The sequence below is a fragment of the Pyxicephalus adspersus genome, chromosome 2 (genome assembly GCF_032062135.1).
Source record: "Pyxicephalus adspersus chromosome 2, UCB_Pads_2.0, whole genome shotgun sequence".
Taxonomy (NCBI): domain Eukaryota; kingdom Metazoa; phylum Chordata; class Amphibia; order Anura; family Pyxicephalidae; genus Pyxicephalus; species Pyxicephalus adspersus.
Window position 1 is genome coordinate 18,002,620 of NC_092859.1, and position 26,249 is coordinate 18,028,868.

The 26,249-nt window shown below is 41.0% G+C and overlaps 2 protein-coding genes across 2 annotated transcripts in view; one reads left to right on the top strand and one right to left on the bottom strand.

Annotated features, from left to right (window-relative positions):
• Positions 1–6,846, bottom strand: part of BAG4 (BAG cochaperone 4) — a 17,220-nt gene extending 10,374 nt beyond the window's left edge. The window contains 1 exon segment of the mRNA XM_072399766.1: positions 6,616–6,846. Coding sequence (XP_072255867.1) covers positions 6,616–6,777 — 162 coding nt within the window. The 5' untranslated portion in view covers positions 6,778–6,846.
• A 351-nt stretch (positions 6,847–7,197) lies between these two features.
• On the top strand, positions 7,198–15,040 carry LSM1 (LSM1 homolog, mRNA degradation associated). The gene is made up of 4 exons (XM_072399768.1): positions 7,198–7,427; positions 10,024–10,092; positions 12,193–12,308; positions 14,570–15,040. Exons 1-4 carry the CDS (start codon positions 7,382–7,384, stop codon positions 14,738–14,740), a joined length of 402 nt encoding a protein of 133 aa, XP_072255869.1. The 5' UTR covers positions 7,198–7,381; the 3' UTR covers positions 14,741–15,040.
• The last annotated feature ends 11,209 nt before the right edge of the window (positions 15,041–26,249 follow it).

Consider the following 26,249-nt stretch of genomic DNA (forward strand, 5'->3'; position numbering starts at 1 on the left):
TCAGTGGTTATATAAAATACCTTACAATTAGTCTCAGTGGTTATATATAATACCTTACAACTTGTCTCAGTGGTTATATAAAATACCTTACAATTTGTCTCAGTGGTTATATATAATATAAGCAGGGGTGTGGGTTATATATAAGAGCCTTACAACCTGGCTCAGAAGATAGCGCTCTCGCCTTTGCAGTGTTGGGTCCCAATTTCAAATCCCAGTCAGAACACTATCTGCATGGAGTTTGCGGGTTCTCCCTGTGTTTGCGTGAGTTTCCTTCGGGTACTCTGGTTTCCTCCCGCATCACAAAAACATGCAGTTAGGCTAATTGACTTCCCCTCAAAACTGCCCTTAGATTGTATTAAATACGTATGTCTATGGTAGGAACATTAGATTGTGAGCTCCTTTGAGGGACAGCTAGTGACATGACTATGGTCTTTGTACAGCGCTACATAATATGTCAGCTTTACATAAATACTGGATAATAATATTATTAATAAAGAAACACTTTCTAAATAAAGGCACTGACAGAAAAAAAACAAAAACCTGTAAAGGGGTTTAACTAATCTACTGCAAATAATAAAAGTAAGATTTAATATTAATAAAATTCCCTACTATAGCAGCCCATAAACAATGAATCTAACAGATCTTCCATCTAGCTTGTAACGTACAGAGAAGGTGGATTGGTAATCTTACCTGGAAGGTGCATTACAGGGAAATGTCTTCATTCAAATTGTGTTGTAAAATTTAAACAAGCATGAGTCACTGAGTGACGACACTGCACACGTGGTGAATATTGTGTGAACAGGCAACACCACTGCTGGAGGAATGCTTGTATCGTCATGCTCAGTACATACACAGAGCTGGACGCATACCAAAGAAGAGATCACCTAGGGATGATGATGACATACAAGGTCGTGCAATGCCCAGACAGACAATTATGGGAGCAATTGTGAGCACAAACTGTGATAGTAAATAGGAAGAGACAACGGGCTGATTTATCCCCAGGACGGGAGAAGACTATCATGGGCAGTGTTCAACCCAGAAAGTATTTGAAGCTGGGTGGTAAGAAATTGTAGGCGGGTGGCAAGCACTCAATTGTGACCCAACTTAAAACAGGGGTGGTCAGGGGCTGGGGATGATACTGATGGGAGAACCTGGGTGATCCAGCAAACCTGGAATAGATCCGGTACAAAAATCAAGTCTTGATTTATTAATCAGGCCCAACGTGGCCCCCTCGCCCTAAAACCCTGATACTCACCAGCACTAAAATCCTGTGTATTATCCAGGGTATTGCATTCCCAGTCATGTGATAGGGCTCAGGCCCCATATCAGAATGTAGTCATGTGTTGCCTATGAAGTGTAACGGTATAGCTTGTATGTAAAGGACTCCCCCCAATCTCTGATACTACCCGTTAGGGATAACTTGCAGCATTTTCTTTTCTTGCAGACAACACCCAGTACTTCCAGGTATGGGTTGCATGGATTGTCCCCGTTAACGAATTTAGATGTAGCAGCCAATCATAAGGCTGGATTCTGGTCACATAGCTTAGTATGTGACACTAAGGCTCACCTTAGTGTAGGACATTGGGGAGTGCTATGATTGAAATTGTAGATATGATAAGGGCAGAAGCAGGGGGTGTTAGGTCTGATAAGATAAGAATCAGGGGTTTGGGGGGCCCTAACATACTCACCGTTACTTTGCACTGCATAGGCAACACCCAGTGCATTCTGTTCATGTGATTGTCTTCTCAGTGAAAGCGCCACTGACCGTTAAAGGTGAGGTCGGTCACATATCTGAGGATTTAATATCACAGCTCCCCCTAGTGTCAGACATTGGGGACAATAGTGCCAGCTATAACAGGGGCAGAAGTGGGGGGTTATCAAGGCAAGCAACAGGGGTTTGGGGGTCCTTTACATACACGCTGACCCTATGCACTGCACAGGTGGCAGTGTCATCCTTAAAAGCCCCCTAACTTCACGCCACCTAAGCCAACAGAAGCTTTAATTTATTACTGTAATTGCCTTTAGTATTAAACTTTAGTTTAATACTGTAATTGCCAGATACAATTATAATTGTAATGATTAAATAAAGATATACATTGATATCTGTTCATTTATTATCAGCCTACAATAATTATAAACAAAAACAGATACTTTACTTTAGGTGAACAGCTCAATCTAAAGTTAACTAAAGCTGCGTACACACTTCCAATTTTTATCGTTGGAAATGAACGACGAACGATCGATTGGGCAAAAATCGTTCGTAAAAAAAGTAACCAACGACGCCGACGAACGAGGATAGTCGTTGGAAATAAACGACCGGACTGGCGGATCGGATTGGACGACGATCGTTGACCATCTATCGTGTGTACGGTCGTTCATTGATCGTCCATGGTCTGAGCATGCGCGGTGAACGAACGTTCGCTCACTTCCTGTGGTGCACGTCACTTCCTGTATCGTTCAAACGATCGCATCTATCGTGTGTACAATATCTGCGAACGATCGTGTCGTTATCTGTATGTACAGGATTGGTGCTATACGATCGTTCGCAGATATCGTGCAGGATCGTTCGTTTACCAACGATAATAATTGGAAGTGTGTACGTAGCTTAACATGTGCAGAAGCTAAATTTGGCCTGGGCATCTAGACACCAATGACTCGGGTTTATACAAGGGTAAATATTTCCACAAAGACACAAGGTCCTTATAATGCCAAATCTATGTCCTGCTCTAACCAGAGGTAAAGGACGACCTTTCGGACTGCATACGAGAGGCAATCATTGTATAATCACATCTATTGCCCCTGTGTGTTCACCCTCCCAGCACAGGAGTTGTCCTCACCTCGCACCCACAATGACTGGCACTATACCATCTTCTAATATATGACCTCATATGCACAAATAATTGGCATATGTATGGGCATGTTCATTTAGAGGTGTTATGACATTGCCCTGCCAAGGAACATTACTCACACAGAATTTAAATATTAGGATAGGGAGAGGCTTAAAGGAGAAATATGAGACATGGTACAGGACGGCGTATTATGAGGATATTATCTAATCTATTTCCAGAAGCTATATAGATTGCTTTACCATAGTGGATCGGACTGAGCATGTATCACTGATTTATCTACACAGTCATATAGTACACCTTACCAGTCCTTGGATAAGGTGCCTGCATTTGTTTTCTTATATTTGACTGATGCCAATGATGTTTTTAGCTATCTGCAAGGGTGACATTCTTCCCACCGGCCAGCAGTGTAAGAGACATTCTTCCCACTGACCACCATGCTAATGTGACCTGTGAATATAGGAATTATAGGAGGGGTTCCCTGAAGACCTGAAAGTTATTTCAAGGTTTCCCCCATGTACAAAAGGCAGCAGAGGGTCTCCATGTGTGTGTTAATCTTTCTATTTTCTTTCCCAAACCTTTTACATTGTAACTTTCTCTTCTAAACAAAACTTTCACCATGAGTTGAGGATTTTGTTTTTCTCATCACATTACTTGGAGTGGAGTTTTATCATTTTACAATTAAAGTATTAAAATTTCAGTTTTAGGAAGTTAAAGATATTATAACTCATCAAGGTTTTTTGTTTTTATGTACATGTAGCATTGTACTTATTGTTAAAAAAAAATTCCAGCCACTACATTTAAGGCAGAACTCAAGTTCCAGTTTAAAAATGTTGAATCAGGCCAGGCTTTATTACAGAAAGGGACAGGGGATGTCGCTTCTGCAAGAAGCATTCTGACTGCCTGATTGCTTCATGAAACTGTCAAAATTGCTGAGCTGCCAAAGCCGGGATACCTTACAAAACCCCAGCCCAACCAATCAAGAAGCTTGAAGTTTGGAATGAGGTAGAGAAGGAAGAAGATGGCGGCACCTGTGCTGCGACAGAGGAGTAAAATCTGGGTATAGTACTGCTTTAAGGAGTGGTAAGTTTTTTTTTTCCTATTTACTTGTATTTATATAGCACCAACATAATATGCAGCGCTGTACAAAGTCCATAGTCATGTCACTAGTTGTCCTTCTAGGGAGCTCACAATCTAATGTCCCTACCTCAGTCATATGTCTTTAATACAGTCTCATTGTATATGTATTTAATACAATATAAGGGCAGTTTTGAGGGAAAGACAACTAGCCTAACTACATATTTTGGGGATTTGGGAGGAAACTCGAGTACCCAGGGGAAACCCACACAAACACAGGGAGAATCTACAAACTCCATGCAGATAGTGTCCTGGCTGAGTTTTGAACCTGAGACCAAGCGCTGCAAAGGCCAGAGGGCTAACCACCGAGCCAAGTTGTAATTTATAACATTGTTCCTGTGCTTCAATCTGTCAGTACTCCATCACATTATAACAAAGGGTTGCAATGCCTCTGCCCACCAATCTGCAGGCATACAAATCAGCCTGGTTATGGCCAATTTATATATGTGCCTAATGCTAAATACACATTGGGAATGCAGAATGATGAGGTTTTGTAGCATTGCTGATGTAGACTTATACTAAACCTGAATGAGTGCAGCAATGCAAATTAAAGCTGAAAAAGGTTAGCAGCCTGACTTCCTCCAGGTGTTATAACGTAAACTCATAGAAGCACCTGCTGGGGTACCCAGATAAAGACTTTAGGGTATGGGGTAAACTCCCCCCCAACTTACAATGCTGTGCCAGGTAAACCTATCCACAAGCCTAGTTCTATGGCCTTACAGAATGTTGGGATGTGCACAGGATTTTGGAGGATTCCAGCAGAATAACAGATAAGAGGACAGGAGCTGTAAAGGTGGAATATAGCACTGACCATCCGACCTTTACCTGGACAGCATGCACAGCTCAGCATTATTCTCTGCAGGATTCAGTGCTGCAACAAAGTTACCCTCACATGCATGCCAATGAGTTACATCATCCTGACACAGCCAATGACAGCTCTGCTTTCTTGCCAAAAAGTCTTCAGCATTCAAAGGTTTCAGGATGCCTGGTCCCCCCTTCTACAAATGGCTTCTACTGCTCACCAATAAACAGACAGCAGTGACACAGAGGGGCCAATGTTTGCAGCAGGGGAGCATGAACCTGAGGCTCCAGGAAGTGCTAGTGATTTTGCAGCACAAGTGCACATGTGGAAGGACAGGAATGCTTTACTTTGCAAGTAATATTTTGTTTTATTAATGTAATGAAAGAAACCATTTAAAGGAGATCGACAATGTATTTATCAACAGCGAAATGTTCATTGGTGCCTAGTGTATGACCTCTTCCCTGGGGACACCATTCCTTCTATTGTGCTCTGATCATTCCCAATATACAGCTTCTGATTCCAGGTATTTACCATCAGATTGTAGACATGGCATGGTCACTATCAGTCCCTCCATTGCTGAATGCTGTACTAGAAGCAGGGCCACATGGGGTGGGGATATAACTGGGGCCACGTGGGGCAGGGATATAACGGGGGGCATGGGGCAGGGATATAACGGGGGGGCCTCATGGGGCAGGGATATAACGGGGGGGCCACATGAGGCAGGGATATAACGGGGGCCACATGGGGCAGGGATATAACAGGGGGGGGGGCTCATGGGTAAGGGATATAACGGGGGGCCTCATGGGGGCAGGGATATTAGTGAAGCCACATATTCATCTCACCAGTTTTGCATTATGTGACCTTTTGACCTTCAAGCAAACTTTGATCCAATCCATGCAACCTAACTTTGTCCCACACATGACTCCTCCCCTATACCGAATGAATGTAAATAATCTCTTGGCCACTAGAGACAGACAGCCAATCAGCGACTGCGACTGTTCCGCCTACTAATACCGGTAGCTCCCCCAGCACATTATCAAGGAGTTTGGTGTCTGGGAAGATGACGGGGCCACTCAGTGCGACACCGCAGGACAAACATGATGACTTGGAGAACAATCTAATATAAGAGGATGGGGTTGACAGATGAAAGTAATGAATATAAGATGGGGACGAGGGATATAAGATGGGGATGACCGATATAAGATGGGAGATGGGGATGACGGATAAAAGATTGGGGATGGGGATGACAGATATAAGATTGGGGATGACGGATATAAGATTGGGGATGACGGATAAAGGATGGGGGATGACGGATAAAGGATGGGGGATGGGGATGACGGATATAAGATGGGGATGACGGATATAAGATGGGGGATGGGGATGACGGATATAAGATGGGGGATGGGGATGACGGATATAAGATGGGGGATGGGGATGACGGATATAAGATGGGGGATGGGGATGACAGATATAAGATTGGGGATGGGGATGACGGATATAAGATTGGGGGATGACAGATATAACAGGGGGATGGGGTGACACATATAACATAGGGTGACATATAAGATGGGGGATGGGGATGTCAGATATAACATGGGGTGACATATAATATGGGGGATGGGATGACAGATAAAAGATGGGGGTTGGGGTGTCAGATATAAGATGAGGGTTGGGGTGTCAGATATAAGATGAGGGTTGGGGTGTCAGATATAAGATGAGGGATGGGATGACAGATATAAGATGGGGGTTGGGGTGACACATTGAGGTGCCGGTTCCGGTATCAGTGCGGGGACTTGGGATGAGTTTGGTGATCACACCCCTCCCCCTTACCTGAGCTCCGCCCATGTCCCCGCCTCCCGGCCAGTTTCTTCCAGTCTCCGGAGGATAATACCCGGCTCCCCAGCCCGCCGCCTCCTCCTGCCTCTGCCGGCCCAGCACCTCTCCCCCCGGGTAATATCCGCCACCATCCCCGGCTCTGTGCGCGGCAGACATGGAACTAACAGAAGACACACGGCCGCGCAAACACACTCCTACTACGCATGCGCGGAGCCCAGCACGGCAACCGGGTATCAGCCAATCACAAAGCTTAAGGCTCTCGGACAACTAATGGCACGCGAGCGCGTAAACATAGCCACGCCCATTAGAGATTTGTACACCCAATGAGAAGTGAGGAGAATTAGCTGTCATTTTTCTGAAGTTCCCGCCCTAACTTGTCCTTATAATGATCCTGTCCAATAGTGAGTAAAACTTTCCTGTGGCGTCAGCATTCCTTTCCACCAATGGCAGGCGACCACCGTTCACACAATTATACTTCGCCTTCTCCCACATCGCCTCCTAGCCAATCAGGACGTAAAAGCGCGTTAATCTTTAGAGGTCACCCACCAATGCTAAGCTATTCTGGACTCCTCATCCAATCAGTATGTGGGTTCTCCTGGCCGCGCCCCCTGGATACGTGATGTCTCTCCTACGAATCCCACGCCTCTAAAAGACCGCCGCGCCGCCGGAAGTCGTGTAAAAACGATGGCGGAATTCCTTGTTTCCGGTGTTGCGCGGTGTCCCGTGTGACGAGAAGCCCCGTGCCGGGGCGGGAGGCAGAATGAATTATATGCCGGGGACAGCCAGCCTCATAGAGGACATAGACAGTCAGTATACACCCCTCTTCATTCAGCGTGTGTGTATTGGTATGGCCCCCAGGAGCATGCTGGGACTTGTAGTTCTGAGGTATTGCTGAAACCTCTCACTCTGCAGCCAGGCTGCTATGTGGCCCTTTGCTGAGTTCTTGGGACCACAGACTGGCCTTGTTATAGAAGAGAGGCCTGTGTCTGCTATCTGTATGTACTCAGGGACAGCTTTGTGTCTGTATAGCATTGGGGCGATTTCACTTCACTTCCTGCCCTGGTATTTGAAACAGGAAGTGGGGACAAATCCTATATTTAAGTGGGGGAGCTACCAATGCTTCTGCAGTGCCAACTAATTTATATACCAATCACCTCGGCTTCTAGATTGAGCTGCTAACAAATCACAAAACCTCCAACCCGTCTACCGTACTAAAGGAGTGTAATTCCTCACATGGCCACTAGAACAGCTGGAGCTGGCATACCAAGGGTTAAAAATAGGACAAGTAATCTCTAATCGTTACCCTATTGGTTCATTGATGTGACAGCCCGCCATTATAACATCCAATAGGAGCGTGAAAAAACAGAAGAAACAAGAACTCATGAGAATGGCATGCAGTGGATTTATCTACATTTGCTAGAGCAGGGGTGTCAAACTCAAATACACAGTGGGCCAAAATTAAAAACTTAGACAAAGTCGCGGGCCAAACTTTAATAGCACCGCTACTTCAATTCCCTGCATCTATAAAACAGTCCAATGCGGGGCCACACATAGGCAGAGAGCCCGCTGGTCTATAGACGTGAGTGATGCCGGGAATTGTATCGGCAATATTTCAAAGCAGTGGTGGGCCAGCTGCAATTCATATTTAGGATTCCTTTGGGGGCCAAAAAAAAAAGGACATTGTGGGCCAGAGTTTGACACCCCTGTGCTAGAGAATGTAATGTGAAACCAAATGAATTGCGGCATTCATTTGGTTTCACATTGCTTTCCCTGGCACAGTAAAACAATTACTATAGCAATATCTCTATGATAATTCCTGATTATTGACTTTACCTGTCAGTATAAACTCCGCAGCGTCCACACATAGGCTGCTGTTCAATAGACACGAGTGATGCCGCTACTACAGTTCCCGGCATCACATCATTAAAATGTGGGGCCACACATAAGCAGAGAGGCCGCTGGTCTAGAGACGCGAGTGATGCCGGGAATTGTAGTTGCGGCATTGTACTATAGAACAGCAGCTTAATATGAATTGCAGTTGGCCCGTCATTCCTAGGGATTGCAGTAGCGGCGAGCCAGCAGCAATTCATATTAAGAATTCTTGGGGGCCAAAAAAAAAGGAGTGCCGAGCCAAATTTTTCCCGCGGGCCATACTTTGACACCCCTGTTCCAGAGGAAGGTAAAAAAACCTTGTTCTTTGTAGCTTTTCACCAATTGCAGGTAAAAAAAGATCAAATTTGTTTTCATAGATGCACATAAAATGTTCACTAATTGTCAGCTATAATCCATCTGAAACGTGTGTGCTGCTAATGAGAGGATTCTGCACAAGTGCTTACAATTCTCCTGATTACCCTTGAGTCTGACCATTTATTCAGAAAGGGGGGTTGTGGTATAGATAGTACTTTCCGTATAAATGTCTGAAGGTCATGCATTGAATCACAGCTGTGTGGAGAAGGAGAGGTCTTTGTAACGTGACAACTCTGATAAGCTGAGATATGAATTGTGAGGTTCCGTGCGTCAGACGCTGCATGGAGGCCACACAGGCTGGGCCAAGGACCGACCTTCAGCGCGCTTTCTGATTGCAGCTGTGCCGGTCATAATCATCACTCAGCATTGCTAGGGAGAGGAAGCAGTGCAATGCTGAAGCAAGGAAAAGATGTGCCATGGGCATCTAATGACTTAAAGCTTACCTAAACTCTGAAATTTCACTTTACAAAAAAGGGTAGACAACCCTTTTATGTAGGGTAAAAATTCTGTTAATTCTATTAATTCCCGATTGCTAATGAATGGGAAGGCAAAGCTTCCCGGGACACCTATGTTATGCATCCCAGGAGGCTCTTGGGTGCTTCTGCACATGCCCGAGCATCTCGAGCATGCGCAGAAGGAGCCTTTTCGTGAAAAGAGTAAAATTTGCTCGCACGCGCAGTGAGATCGGCAAGGTTTTTTTCCATCTACGTCACCTGATCTCACACCTGTGTCAGGTGATGTAGAAGAGGAGAAGATGATGCCGCCCAGGCAGTGGCTCGGGGTCAGATGCCGGGGCGACGCAGGACCCGATGGAAGAGATGTCTGGATGGATTGTACTACCCTGCGGGATTGAAGGTAAGTGTATTTTTTTTTTTGTTTTAGGCACTTTTAAGTTTAGTTCCTCTTTAATATGTATCTGTTATGGTTATCACTTTTTTTTTTTTTTCTTACCTTAGATTTGGTGACCGCATTAATTTTTTTTCCTTAGGCTAGTGATTGATCAGCTTCACGTTTACACTTATAACTTTTAGGTTTACTTTATGATATTTTGTGGAATAACATTTGCATGAGGATCAATACCTAACCCATATCAAGTTTGTGCCATGTGTCTAAGCAAACATGAACCATCTAAAATGTATCTGCTTTCATTTACAGAAAAACACTTGGTCCTTCTCAGAGATGGAAGAACTCTCATTGGATATTTGAGAAGCATCGACCAATTTGGTGAGAACCATTATTGTGCACCTAGTTTCTTGTGAGAATACCGTGTTCTCCCCAGCTCCATTTAGCCAGGCACACCACCTGGCACTTTTTAGTAACCACCTGGCTGTATATGTACATGTCCTCTTTATATAGACATGCTGCTAGATGTTGCCATCTTGGATATCTGCAACCTCAGCAGATTCAGAGCTGTTCCTTGATGGATATAGTGATCATTCACTTCCCTGGCGCTGCATAAAAGGTTGTGAAGGCTATGAAATGCAGGGATGGAGGTAGCAGTTCTAGACATTGTGGTTGGTGGGAGGCTGCCGGTCCACCTCGCCTTTACCCCTTTCACAAAGTCAACAAAAGTAATATCATGGTAAATAAATACAAAGAAAAAAAGACATCATTGCTTACTAATACAATATTAAAATACACTGAATAGTGAAAGTGATATAGTGAAAACAAGTTCCAAACTTACTTTTATGTTTGTATGATATTATAATAAAACCTCTTATGATCCCGGATGTGGTGGGTTAAAAAACATTTGTGTACAGTGATGGGTCTACCAAATTGGAAAGAAGAGATCCTATCCCCATAAAATCTGCAATGGTGCCCATTCCCCACCCCAACCTGAGGTTTGCTATGCTGTAAATCTTTGCCGTAAGTGCACACTTCCACGTTTTATTCCTTTAGAAGCTCGGCAAAATACCAAGAATTAGGTTTTGCTGCTATAACCCAGGAAGTGTGCACAGGACAGCTCTGCATTTCCAAAAGTGATTATAATTTAAGCTGAAAATCCCGTAGTTACAGTAAAAAAGAAAATTACAGTAGTTTGACTTTTGTACACTAGTACAAATGAAAAGTCAACTCATGACACCTTCCTAAGTGGATGACAAGAGTTTTCCCATCTGCATTACATTTGATCCAGTCAGCGTGCAGGCTTTGGAGTATTTATTTTGGGGCAGTAATTTTGTAAGCATATCTGTTCTTTTCATGTCCCAGGATGCTGTTAGAGTTTTCAGGATGGATAACAATATGGGGTGGGAAAAGTAGAAACAGATTTGCCTGCAGTAATGCATATTGGTCACCAGGTGGCAGCAATACATGCAGTAATTGTGTAGTATTTAGTTAGTTTGCCCTAAGTATTCCCTGTATTTAAAATATAATCTGCAAAAACTTTGCACCCTACCCATCTCTTTTCTACAAGTAAACCTTTTCTTTATTGTAGTTTCCTCCGAACCCCTTGCCATTCTTGTACTTGCTTGCCCCCGTTGAGATTTCTTACAAGGTCACAAGCTGTGTCTTATCTTCAGAGACTGGACCATGCTAGTGCTTTACATGAGTGAGTTTGAACCACAAGTTACTGACCCCAGTTATCAAATGCAATTGGTCTAAATTGCCTTCTCATACCTTGTCCTGGAGCCTCAATCCTCACACAGTTCTATGTTGCCAGTACTCATTACTTCCAGTAAAGTTGTTGGACTGTCCTGTCCCCTCCATGCCTTCTATTTCTTTTTATTATGAGACCGGTCATTGTCTTGCTGCATAGTGACACAGGCAAATATTGTAACAATATTAATAATATTGCACAGAACTCAACATTATACATCAATTCTTTTTACCTTTGCATGCTTCTTTATTTACAAGTTGAGAATTTTGCCAGCTTCGTGTCATTTATAACCTGTAAACACAGAAGCAGGTTGGCCCTCCATGTGAAACTCATTCTAAATTGGTGGCATTCAAATGCGTTTAGGGAAATCCCTATCCCAGCTAAAAGTTAAACATTTGTTATGCAAATAAATGTTCTGACTCTTATAGGCAAAGTGGTGATATTTTTAGTGGATGTTCAGTACAATACCCTTTGTTCTTGAATTGGTTTATATGCCGGTTTACCTTACAGGAACTAGTTCTAACTTCTCACACTTATACTTTTTGAACTTTTATTTCTTTATGATGCAATGTTCATTTAGATAGTCTTGTCTTTCTAACAATATCTAATTAGGAATATTTGTATCACTGCAGTAAGTTTGATTTCAGACCTGTGGTTGTCCCATATAATTACAAGTAGTTCTTCTAGGAATAATTACAGAAGTTTGTGTCTGTGGTTTTCTCCCTTAGCTAATCTCGTGCTACACCAGACCGTGGAGCGGATACATGTTGGGAAGAAATATGGAGATATCCCCAGGGGGATATTTGTTGTGAGAGGCGAGAATGTGGTTCTCCTCGGAGAGATTGTAAGTAGGCTAATGAAATCATTTTACAGTCTCGTTAAGATGGAAATTGTTTGTTTTTAGCAAGTCTAATGCTGGGTTAAGCAGCCTCCGGCTTTTAAGATTTCGACAAACCGTATCTTGGTTCCTTCTGCCAATAAGGAAGTTGTCCCATTTATCATGTTTTTATATCTATAGGCGCACATTTTATTTTGCAGCCTCTAAATCCACAAGTATATAAGAAATGCAAATACTCCTATCAGTCTATTTATCTACATTGTGGTTTAAATGCCCTCCTTTGTATATGGTAAATTATATTTGGTAAACGGGGCGCCTGGAATCCAAACTCATGGGCAAGCACGGTGGCTCATTAGTTGGTTAGCACTCCGGCCTCTGCATCTCTGGGTCCCAGGTTTGAATCTCGGGCAGGACACTATCTGCATGGAGATTGCAGGTTCTCTCTGTGTCTGTGTGGGTTTCCTCCCACATTCAAAAAACATGAAGTCAGGTTAATTGGCTCCCCCAAATTGACATTGGACTGTAATAATGACATATGACTATGGTAGGGACATTAGATTGTGAGCTCCTTTGTGGGACAGCTACTGACAGGACTATGTAACAGCACTGCGTAATATGTTGCTGCTATATAAATACTGGATAATAATAATATGGGACTTGTATTTCAAACTAATGAATGCAATTCTGTAATATTAAACATTAAATGGTGTGTGTAGGTATGTATGTATATATATATATATATATATATATATATATATATATATATATATATATATATATATATAATTATACTGTTATATTTACCTGATGAGCAGGATTGCCATGGATCCAGGAGACGTCAACAAAGATGGCAGCTTGGGGGGCTTAGTTCTGTGTTAGGCAATACAGCCTGGTCCACTCATCCCACTGAAGATGTCAGGCCATCATGCTATAGCCTCTACCTCTCAGAAGTGGATGGACAAACTTACAAAATTGTCTATTTGCCTTAAGTTCAGCTTTAAAGCTTGTTGGCTATTTAAAGCTTCCTGTTACCCTTGTGTGACTTGTTAACCCTTTTAATTATACAGTATTTATTTAGCACCATCATATTATGCTGTGCTGTACAAAGTAGTTAGTTGTGTCACTCAAAGAGGGCTCACAATCTAATGTCCCTACCATGGTTATATGTAATTCACACAGTCTAAGGTCAATTTTTGGGAGGAAGCCAATTAACCTAACTGCATGTTTTTGGGTTGTGGGAGGAAACCCACGCAGACACGGGGAGAACCTGCAAACTCCATGCAGATGGTGTCCTGGCCAAGATTTGAACCTGGGACCTAGCGCTGCAAAGGCAAGAGTGCTAACCTCTGAGCCACCATGCTGCCCTAACCCTTTTAATTTCACTTCATAGGTGTGGACTTCTCCCATTTGATTTTGCCTCGTTCATTGAAAGCAACTAATGGTCATAGGTGTGCGCTTTTAGACAAGGGTTGCACAGGAAAGGAAGTAGCAGGCAAATCCTTTGGTAGCCAAAACTGTTACTGACCAAGAATCTGAATGCTGAGTGATGTATTGGCAGTCTATAATACATGTATGGCCAGCTTTTAGCTAGGTATGGGATTTGATATTCCTATACCAGTAAATCGTATGTTTTGGATATTTGTAGTGCAGACTCTATACTGTATATGCAGAATTTACTAACAAGGGTGGTTTGCTCCCTTGTTCCAGCATCTGTACTTGCACAAGCTAAGCTGTGAAGGCCTAAATACAAATTCTGATCTACTTTTAGAATCATTATTACACAGTATTTATATAGCAGCAATATATTACGCAGTGCTTTACAAAGCCTATAGTCCTATCACTAGCTGTCCCTAAAAATCCAATGTCCCTACCCTAGTCCTATGTCTTTAATACAAGTCTAGGGTCAATTTTGGGGGGAGGCCAATTTACCAACTGCATGTGTTTTGCGATGTGGGTGGAAACCAGAATACCCGGAGGAAGCCCACACAAACACAGGGGAACATGCAAACTCCATGCGGATAGTGTCCTGGCCAAGATTCAAACCTGGGACCTAGCGCTGCAAATACCAGAGTGCTAACCACTGAGCCATGTGCTGCCCATATCAAGGGAATATATTGCAGAGAGAATTCTGCAAAACAAAAGCTGCTGTGTTATGTCTGCACTATATATATATATATATAGATATATAGAATTTTGGATTTTGCTTATTGTTGCATATGTGTGTTGTGTCCCATAGGTTAAACTAATATCATCTTGTTTTCACACAGGACCTAGAGAAAGAGAGTGACACTCCATTACTTCAAGTTTCAATTGAGGAGATCCTAGAGGAGCAGCGAGTAGAGCAGCAGAACAAGCAGGAAGCAGAAAAGGTGAAGATGCAGGCCTTAAAGGAACGGGGTCTGTCTATTCCCAGAGCGGACACCTTGGACGAGTATTGAGCTCCTTTATTGGACAGTTTGACACTGAATGTTTTCTTGCTTGCAATAGCAATGTCCCAGAGTGTATTTTGTTTTTTGCTGCTTTGGTTTGGACTTGTCTATTGCAGCAACGCTATACAGCAATCATGATCTAAGTTCCTGAAATGGGTTTAAGTTGCACACAGTGGTGATGCCAAGATAAAAAGCACTTGTATTGATAAATTACCATGTTGGGGAGGAAGCCCCATTACAATTCATTTTTTTATTTTTTAATTGAAATGCTTCTCTTTATTAACGTGTAATAGAATTATACTAAAATGATCACTTTTAGTTGTGTTTATTTTATGTGATTAACAAGTAAAATGGAGAGCATATCCTACCTCTTGCCTACATTGTGGCCTGAATAAAAATGTGGCACATGACTAGTTTCTTTAAGATCAAATGGGAGATTTGCAGCAGCAATTTGAATTAGGCATTGATTGAACTGCTGTAGATGTGCTGTACAACCTCCCACTTCTGCTCCGGGCTGTGCATGTAAGCCTTTATGAGATATTATAAGGTTAAAGTGTTGAACTTGCCTTAAATGGGGCTTGTGCAAGCTCAGTGTTTTGAGCATACACGAGGTCAATGACCACTCTTTCTCATCCACATAGCTGTCTTCTTTCTTGGCTTGGCACCTCATCCTGGAAGGATAGTGATGGTCACATGCTCTTCCTAACCATAAATCACTAGGTATCCCTAAGCCCTTTCAAAAAGTGGTGGGTAAGTCGGTAACAATACCAGTGGAGGGTACCCCAACAAGAAAAATCTAACTTTGGCTCTAAAAGGTCAAAGTGACAGATTATTTTCCATGCTACTAAATATACCTTTCCATTGCATTGCCATATTCTACAACAAAATAGTTCACCCCAACTCTTGAGCTTTCATGTAATTTCTTTAAAGGCCATGGGTGACCAAATATCCAGTGGCAGCATTGGGACTTATTGTACATTTGAGGTGACCTTTTCATGTGGAAACACATCACCCTAACAAATCAAATCTATACTAGTTATTTTTTAATGCAAGTCCTAACTAAATGACTAGAACACCTTTTAAAGCAAGGAGTAAAAAATAAAATAATAAAGTTTGATTATGAAGGATTAAATTGTTTGGCAAAAGAATTACCCTTTTTGTTTTCAGTGCCACCTCTTCCCCCCCTGGCTAGCCTTATCTTCAACCAAACTAGTTCATGAAGCCTGTACATTAATATTATTATTACACAATATTTATATAGCGCTGACAAATTACGCAGCGCTTTACAAAGTCCATAGTCATGTCAATAGCTGTCCCTCAATGGGCCGCACAATCTAATGTTTCCACATATGTCTTTCATACAGTCTCAATTTTGAGTGTTGTCAATTAACCTAACTGCATGTTTTTGAAATGTGGGAGGAAACCCACACAGACGGGGGAGAGCATACAAACTCCATGCAGATCGTGTCCGTGCCGAGATTTGAATCTGGGACCTAGCGTTGTAAAGCCCAGAGTGCTTACCACTGAGCCATTGTGCTGTCCCACATCTATGAGGACATTAAGGCTTTGTTACATGGAGAGAGCTTCAACTCCATCAGTGCATTTTCTCATATAAATTACCTGCTTCCTGTCCTACTCCAGGGTTTTTTAAGGTTAGTATTGTGACCCTGCCATAGGAAACATTATCCTTGTGCTTTAGGTTCACCATTCTTGGTGACCTACTTTCTACAATTCAGAATTCATTATTCCATCAATGATGGTAAGCTTTATTGGTTCAGAGGCAACAAATCATGTTATTACCGCTTTTTTCATTTAAAGTTTTTGCAAGGCGATGTTTGCCTTAAATCATACATAACACTGTTCTTTCAAGCCGAAAAGTTTAGTTTTGATGGCAGTGACTTTCATTTTTTTTTACACTGCTGTTATTTTATTAGATCGGATCTTTTCATTATTTACTAATATTTTACCTAGCGTTTGCTCGCGCGCCTCAATTATGTACAAATGCGGATTTCGCTGTTAGGATTTGTGTATTTTCGATCAGCAATGCATCCAGCACCTGATGAGCATCCCAGTGATTGAAATGCCGGACTTAATTTCCCCTTTTGTAATCAGCTTAGACTCCTAGGAGCTTGTGAACTTGTCACTGGCACACGCTTATAAACTTTGATTCTTTCTCCTAAGTGTGGCTTTGACTTTTGAATTGAAATTCTACTATCTAGTTGGCAGAAACACCTTTTCAGTCATAATTTTATGGAATTTAAAAATCAAATATTACAAACTCTCAAGCAACATCTGAATGTGAGCTGCTGGAAAATCCTCACCTTGCCATGTTTGGAAATTAGGGATATTCCCAAACTGCAAGACAGGTCATGAGTCAGTTCATGTTGTGCCAAGATATTATTAAACTGTATTTAAAAGGTGCCATTATAGTACACAGCGCAGTACGAATAGGGGTTTTCAACAGATATAATGACACAGGAGGAGGAGAAGACCCTGACCAAAAGAGCTTACAGGCTAAGAGGCAGGGGGATATGGACTGGTGGGTAAGAAGCTTGGTAGGCAAGTTTGAAAAAGATGGGTTTGAAGGGTTTTCCTAATAGTGCAGAAAGTAGGAGCAACCTGAAAAAGACAAGGAAGAGAATTCCAGGGAATGGGAGTAGCCCTAGAGAAGTCTTGCAGCCGTGCATATGATGAGGTTATGAGTCATTAGTAGGTCATTGGAGGATCGAAGATAGCAGCTAAATTTGTATTTAAGATTATAAACTCATGAGCAATTATGAGGGTTGACCTTCAATGACTTTTGGTGTGAGGTGAGTGGGTGCTTTTGTAGGATATCATATATCCCTATATTGATTCAGTTAAGGTTAGACATGTGGCTTTTTTTTCTGGGGTGTACCTTTTATGGAGGACAATAAGGTTTAAATTTCTGTATAGATTTTCCTACACTGTTTAAATCCAGCTTGCCTTTAGTTTGTAGTAAGATAATGAGGAAAGAGTGAGGTCTGTGAGGGGCATGTTCATGCTTCGTGCAGTCTTTTGTTGTTGAAAAGGATCATGAAAAATCCTTTCCAACAACAATTATTGCTTGTGTGTACAAAGCCTTATTACCTATTGCTGTTGGTGCACAAATATTAAATAAATAATAAACAGAGTTTATATAGCACCAACATAATTTGCAGCGCTGTACATTAATTAGGGATTGCAAATGACAGAGACAGTGATACAGGAGGAGGGGAGGACCCTGATCCGAAGAGCTTATAATCTAAGAGGTGGTAGCACATAATAGGAGGGGGATTATAGAGTGGTGGGAAGTAGTGAGGGTTAAGGACACAGAAGGAGATGGCTAGTTGAAAAGTTTGAAAAGATGAGTTTTGAGTGTTCTTTTAAATGAGCAGAAAGTAGGAGCAAGCCGAATGGGACGAGGAAGACCATTCCAGAGAGTCCGGGCAGCTCTATAAAAGTCTTGGAGCCGTGCATGTGACGACGTTATGAGTGAGTGTTTACAACCAAACTCACTGCAAGAGAATTTTTTAAAAAAATGTAAATTTGGTGATGCTTGTCATGTAACACCAAGGAACATGTTCACCTTAATGCAACCTGTTTCTGTGCCTTGTACTGTACCTCCCTGCCTTCTGGAACAGGAAGAACCTATATATAAATGAAGCAGTGACTTAAAGCTCAAATAGAACTCTGTCTTTGCTTTCATGTGACATCACTGGGTCCACCTATTTAAATACCAGCTTTATCATGTGTAAGGAAGGAGACTGAACTGCAGCAACCCAATACCCAGAAGTACCCCGGGTATATTGAGTGACAAGGGACTGAATGGAGGTAGCATTTAATGATAGTGTATCTGCAGCCTGGTATAAGTGACCTTGTTAGTAAGCCCTGGTTGCTTGTGATGTCAGGCTTACTTAGCACTCTGAAACTATAGAAACGTTTTTGTTTCAAAGTGCTGATCTGTTTATGGCTCTAAATATAGCCTATGACCTGGGAAAATACCTATATTCCATTTTACTCCTAATTACTGACAAAATTTTAATCCATATCCATTGAGTTATATATGCATAGCAGCAGTGCCCACATCAGGAAAACATTATTTGATTACTAGAATAAATAAAGAGGTCTGCAGTGATTGCGGGGGGTGCCTGCTGTTATCCGCCTCCCAATATCGGGCTTTATGTGGCCATACAGTGCGTGTAAGCTATTGATATCTGGATCATTTAACAGGTTACTACCGTGCACCTATTGACCGGCCAACACCTCTCTTATCCTCTGGCCACCAATAGAGAAGAGAGAGCACCCCTCTATGAGTTAGGCTTCAGACTGGCTATGAGGTTGGATGTGTAGCATCTTACCCTGGCACTCCCATGCAAAATTAATAGCCTCACGTGGTACTACATCCATTTTTTTAGTTGTCAAATGTACTTTTTATAACCAGATCTGCAGTGTGAGTATCTGGCAAGGTGTGGGGTTGCTCTGTACTTGCCCTCATTATTACAACTTAGAGTAATGGGGAGCAAAGTGGGACAGTCATAAAACAGGAATTTCTGATCAAAATTTGATTTAAAATGTCCTGTAATGTAATGTCCTCTCTAATATATTTACATTATCTGTGTTTTTTATATCAGGTTTTTTGGATCCAGTGTATATCCACCTTTTCTCAACCAGGGTTTCTCAAGAGTTGGCTGGGGGTTTCTAGAGCAGAACTACACTAATCACCCACCTGCAATGCAATGACCACCAATATAGGGGATCAGTTTTACACCATTGACCACCATGCCGAGATGACATATCTCCAAAGCAGATACACAGGAGTTCATTTAATCCCAGCACATGCAAGGGAAACTGGGACTGCCGGTGCATGCAGTTTCCCAGCACATTTAGGCAGGTAAAACAGATTATTGCACAAGGCTCAACGCCTGTCCCTTTCTTTAATAACAACCTGCCATATCATGTAATTTTCATAATGGGATTTAAGCTCCACTTTGCAGTAAAAGACACTTAGAACAGCTAGGTAGGTATTACAAACCTTCTGTCTTTTTTGTTTTATTATTTCCAACAGGCAGCTTTACTTTAATACCTGAATATAAGCCTAAACAATTGTTCCCTGCACTGGAGAGTGATAGATTCTTATATTTATAAAAGAGTCCTGTTGAAAGACAGACTGACTTACATTTTTATCAGAGAGTAACTTTCTTTATCTGCTACCAGCATTGGCTTTTCTGTACATGCTCAGGTTGTGTTTTTATGGAAAATACAGACAAATAACACACATTTTAATTATTTTAAATTACCCAGATCTTTTCCTCTCTATATAATTTAGTTTGATATATCCTTATACTTGAAAGTCCATTCACACTAAAACTCACCTGCCCTATGTATTGGGATTCATTGTGAATAGGTTGCCATCATTCAATGTATGCTAATATGTGTGTTAATGCACTGCAAGATTCAACAACAAACTTTCTTCTTTTTTTAATAGCATGAGTAAGGATAAAAGCCCTGTTAGGACTTAATCACTATGTTTCAGCTAGCATGATTCATGCCACTGTTTATCCCTGTGACCATTTTACTTATACAGAAATCGGAATTGGAAATAGGAAATTTCAAACTTTAAAGCCATCATGGCAAAAATCAACGGGGAAATTCTCTAACATGAACCTCCTGTTTCCATTATTTAAATTTTGGAGAGATTTCTGTTAATTTCCTGTTGCTACTCTAGCACAGGAAGTTAGAGTGGAACTAAAGTCCAACAAAATTCATTATCAGGCGGTTCCCTGCAATGGAATGGGGATAGGAATTGCACAGGTTTAGTTCTAATTTATTGCAAACTTTATAGTGAGACATGGGCAAAAAAACGAGACTTTAACCTTTCTCTACTCTCTATAATAATATTATTAATAAAAACGTTTTGGCTTTACATACACTTTCTAATTATATCCACATTTCAATAATAAATGTTTTCAGAACAAAATATGAGAAAATTCTTCAAAGGCTTTCATCACCTTGGCTGAGAGCTGTATTTAGAAAAGTATGTGTACTCACTCTTCAAAATTGACTGTATCTTTACTGCTATCGAATACCGTCATTGTTTTGGTGTCAGTAGGACCAGTTTTACTATGTTTGTGTTCTATAAATAGCTGTGGTGAGAGGATTGTTGTGTGTAGCTTCCATCTGATTTGAGGCAAGAATGCTGTGCTATAGTAAGGACTGGCTCAGCTGGTTCGGCAGGGACTTGACATGTCCTATTATGGGAAATTATTATGGTCACCAGCTTACAGTTTTTACAAAGGGAGTTTATGTAAGATGGTTTCTGCTCTTTATAAAGGTAAGAGTATTTATGTTCACACAGCTGAGTGTGGGGCTGAGATTTATATGAACTTCACATAACACAACTCTATTATACTATAGGCCAAAAATTGTTTTGGGGTATCCCTATGTAACAAAGGTACAAGGGTTTAGAATTCTACTCCACAGCCACTCCTGAGCTAGGCACTCCAAGAGATCCAGGAGAAGCAAAACTTCCATGGAACAAGAGGTCCTCATTGGTCGGCATGGCTTAATAAAACAACAAATCGAAGATGCATCGTTCTTCGGTCTTCAGATCCTGAATTGAAGATTTCTTCTGCAAGAGTAAAATGGTAAAGCAAGAGCAGATTCAGAACAGTTTGAACTTGCGTTTTTTTGCAGTGTCATACTGTAGAGTCAACTGTACTCCTAACTACTCCCATTCAACAGAATAGGAACAGTTGGGAACCATTGCATTTGCATGCTGTTGCGATGATAGTAAGGTCCTGGAAGCAACATCTTGCATTTGGTCTTGCAGTGGCTTTTCCTCCTCTGAAGGTAGAACCGCATTAGAACTGCATATGCAAGGGCACTACATGCAAACCCATTACTCTATGGTGTCAGTCGCAGCTTCTTGGCACATAGTAGCAGTTTTCCATGCGCCTTTGAGTACCTAACTGCTTAGTTAGTAACCAAAAGTGTAAAAGGGGGCTTTTCCTTCCACCCCACCACATGAAGAGCATTGTTTATGCTTTGATTGACTTGCAATGATATTGCTGGTGCTGTACCCAATTTTTAAAATCAGCCAATGGGCCCCTATACTCCATCTGTTTCAGAGAAAGTCCTATCTGCACCAAACTAATTTTTGCATGCATATAGGCCCCAACCCTGCAAGCTCAGTATTTTTTTAATGTGGCTACAGATCAGATCGGAGCAACAGGAAGCAATGCTAACCGTAAGGTGTGGCAATATTTAAGCTTTAATTCACAGATCTAGATGTCAAATCCCCCCATGGCCTTTTTTGATTTGTGGAGCAGAGCGCGGTTTTGATAAACTTAGGGTCACAGGGGATGTTTTTATTTTTACTTTATTCATCACACTACTTAAATCCAATTAACTTGATATTTGTATCACATTGTTATGAGAGCTTTTCAGTGACTTTAAGCAGTGTCCTCCTGTGATTGCTCAATGCTGCTATTAATCAGGTTACAAAAACTCAATGTTTAATGTCCTCCCTTCTCTACCTCTGGGTGTTTTTTTTTAATAAGGAGAATAATCCCATAAAACAGATCTCTTATAATCACACAATATTTTTTCCAGAAGCATAAGATGTGCAAGTTGCCCTGAAATAAAAAAAAAGTCACCTGTAGCTTCTTTTCTTTTATTTATTCTTTTAAAAATCACCAGGATTTGGTCAGTGAACTCTTGTTAAAGTTTATTCAGAAGCCTGATGACTAATCAGAAAGGTGGAGAGAAGTTTAGGAGTGGAGGATTCTGTACTTAACAGAAGAGGTCATGCTTGAAGATCTTCTTTACTTTACTGATAAGTTTACTTTACATGGCATTTTGTTTTTTGTTATGCCATAAACGTAGATGCGTGTTCAGGACACGTAGAAAACTTGTATGTGTGCATTAGAATTGTTACCTGGCTAGTATTCTATAGACCCAACTTGAGACGTGTGGACAATGTTATGATAAAAAATGTTGGCTAGAGTTAAAGAGGGATCACAAGACTATTCTTTTTAATAGGAAGATGGAAAAAAAGGACAAGAAGAAGCTGGGCTTTGTAGGCAAATTATGAAATATATATTGTGTGGTAAATCATATTCATAATCATATAACACACAATCAACACATATTCATAACATATGATGAAAAATAGATGTCCCATCCCCTAATCCGAACTGAAAGGAGGATATGATGGGACTGATGTACTAGACATATGAATTCCCTGATGTAGGAGAATTCAATGGTTGAGTAATCATTTTTAAAAGTAATTTTTTTATAATTACAGAAAGTACCTGTTTTACATGTTTATATTTTGATGATAGGGACACTTTAAATACTCACTTTTATATACCCTAATACACGTCACTCCCTTTTACCCATCTTTATTCTTGTGTTTTCTTCATCATATATTGTTTTTACTACCCATACCTTGTTTTTTCACCATTCTTCTTCCCACTGCACAAAATAAATGAAACAAACTTTAAAAAAGTTAGTAGTGCAACTCTGTAAATACAATGAAATAGAAAACCACAGAAAATTATTATTATTATTAATATTAATGATAACAATAATTATAATAAACAGGAATTATATAGAGCCAACATATAACATTAAATAGGGTTTACAAATGACAGATACAGACAGTGACAAAGGAAGAGAAGAGGACCCTGCCCAGAAGAGCTTACAATCTAGTAGGTGGGGGAAGTTTTACACAATAGGAGGGGGATATGTAATGGTGGAAAGTAGTGACGGTTTAAGAGACAGAAGAAGACGGATAGGCAAGTTTCAAAAGATGGGTTTTAAATGAGCAGAAGGTAGAAGCAAGCCGAATAGGTTGAGGAAGGCCATTCCAGAGAGCCGGGGCAGATCTACAAAAGTCTTGGAGCAGTGCACATGATAAGGTTATGAGTGAGGAGGTCAGTAGTAGATTGTCAGAGAAGCGAAGAGAGGGCTGGGGGAGTATTTTTCTATCAGCTCAGAAAGGTAAGTGGGACAAAAATTTGAAGACACAGGAGCTTGTATTTGATCTGACCAATCAAGATGGCGCAGTAATAGAAGAAGTAGGAAAAAAATAGTGCCCATGATGTAACATGCACGGGTAAGTCCAATAAAAAAATTGTGATCAGGCAGATAAGTTAAAAAATCAAAATTGCTTTTAGAATACACTTTCATCAGTGATGTTGGGTGATCCAGTAAACCTGGAATGGATCTGGTCCAGGATTCAAAACATTTGCTAACAAATAGCAAGTGACGATGGAATCCATTTCAGATTTGCTGGATCACCCAGCTTCACTAATATTTTTTTCCTAAAAAAAAACTTTAATTAGGCACATTGTAAAAGGCACCCAAACACATGTAAATGGACTGGTTGTGGGTTTGACAATTTTATTGTGTGAAGTTAAATCACTTGCTGGGACAAACAATTATGTTCTAACTTTGAATGCATAGAAAGTGCATGCAAATGTGTTGGACAAAGGCTGCCTTGGAATGAATTTACATACTTTCTGCAAACATAGCCCTGTATACATAACAATTATGGATCTGCATGTCCTGTTCATACTGAGACCTCTGATCTGACCTCAGTGAAGTCACACAGCTATAACAAGAATCCTTTAAAGCCAAACTAAACCCAAAATTATTAAAGCAGTCCATTAGTGAAAATTAGAAGTATTACCTTTGAAAGTGAACTTAAAGCAGACTAAACTGAAAACAAAAAAATTACACTTATCGTAATCCTGCAGATCCATGGATGGTGCTGGTCATTTCCGTGATCCGGTCCCACGCCGTCCTGGAATTCTTCTTCGTCATGACGCTAAGGGAGCGCCGGGTGCCACCATCATCAATCTTCCCTTCTGTCTTCTTGGCACATCACCCAATCGCACACTGCGCAGGGGGAGATCCCTCGCATGAGATAAGAAAAAATGTCCCTTGTGCGCATGTCTGAGATTAGTGCATGTGCAGATGAAGCACCCAGAGCCCCCCAGGATGCGTGATATCGATATCCTGGGAGGTTCTGTGCTCCCGATTCTTTTAAAAAAGAGCATTGCACTTAAAAAAATAAAAAATAATTAACATTTTTTCTTTTCATATAAGTATTGTCTACCCTTTTATGTCAAGTGAAAATGTTGAGTTTAGGTACGCTTTACCATTTCAAAGATTTTTTGGGCTCTATTTATGAAACAGGGAATCTGACATTCCCACGGACAATCCCTGGTGGGAATCAATTGCTGCAATAGAAACACATTAACCTGGAAGATTCCCATAGGGGAATGTTTGAGGGAATGTGTGATTCCCTGTTTTATAAATAGAGCCCTTTGTCTAATTGTGCTTGTGTACAGCGCCCCTATTTAATGTACAGGGCTGTGTAATATGTTGGCGCTATATAAATCCTGTTTATTTATAATAATAATAATAACAATAATAATAATAATAATAATAATCATAATATTAGCTGTGTGCAAGGACCTCATATGCCTTTCTGTAAAGTTTTAACAGACTGAGGTCCCACAATTGCTCACTACCTACTTTCTTTGGCTACAAGTCTTGTCCCATGAAGTAGACGCATGACTTTCACTGTAATTCTGAAAGTTTTAGCCTGATATTCTATTGTTCTTCTTACTTTGGGTGTCACATGCTCACACCTGATTAGCGCTTGGCATTGGAATCCAATGAATTGAAAGGTGAGAGGAAATAGCTGTAGTGCTACATGCAAGCACATTTGACCCATGAAACTAATATTTAGTTTCTGTAAGCTGTATTCTCTTGATCAGCTGACTGCTGTTATAATTTGTCTTGTTCATTTTGGGGCTAATTAGGCTTTGAAGCATATCTCACTCACCTACAGTACCTATATTGGCATGGTCACCCTATGACTGGGAGTGTGTTAGGACTGCAATCCTTGGGGATTGGGTGTTCTGTACATCATAAAGGTTAAAGTTCAGACATAAAAACTTTCATTTACCAATCAACACCATGTGCCTTTCAAATTCTTGGTATTACCTCGTAAAGGTAGCAGTGACATCATCACCGTGCTGAAGCTGAAGGCTGAAATTAAATACTCCAACAAAAGCTTTTTTTTTTCATTTTGACACACCTATGTCTGAATTCCTGGAAAGCGATCTACAACATTATTGTGTAATGCTGTATGCTAGCATCTGATTAATCACTGCATTTATTAGTACACATTATAAAACCAGACAAGACTGAAATCTGCAATAGAAGTTCAAATTGATATCTGCAACAACCAACCAGATTTTCAAATCAACTGAGTTTGGTTGTTCCGGCTGTTTTTCTTAATCTCAGTACAGATATAGGTGAAGGGCAAACAATTCACTTATAGAGCTTCTTAGGCAAATTCTTTATTGTTTAGAGCTGAGTTTCTCAACCGGGGGTTGGGAAGAATGTCACCCTTACCCAAAATTTATCATTGGTGTCACCTAAACCGACCTGAGAGGCTCAGACTTTGCTCATGGAACCCCTAGAAACCTCTGGAGGTACC

Bases quoted from the DNA above. Each gene is read 5' to 3' on its own strand.
- LSM1 (XM_072399768.1), top strand. From the start codon at position 7,382: ATGAATTATATGCCGGGGACAGCCAGCCTCATAGAGGACATAGACA. The intron at 10,093-12,192 runs GTGAGAACCATT...TTTCTCCCTTAG, and splicing joins GAGAAGCATCGACCAATTTG to CTAATCTCGTGCTACACCAG. The intron at 12,309-14,569 runs GTAAGTAGGCTA...GTTTTCACACAG, and splicing joins TGGTTCTCCTCGGAGAGATT to GACCTAGAGAAAGAGAGTGA.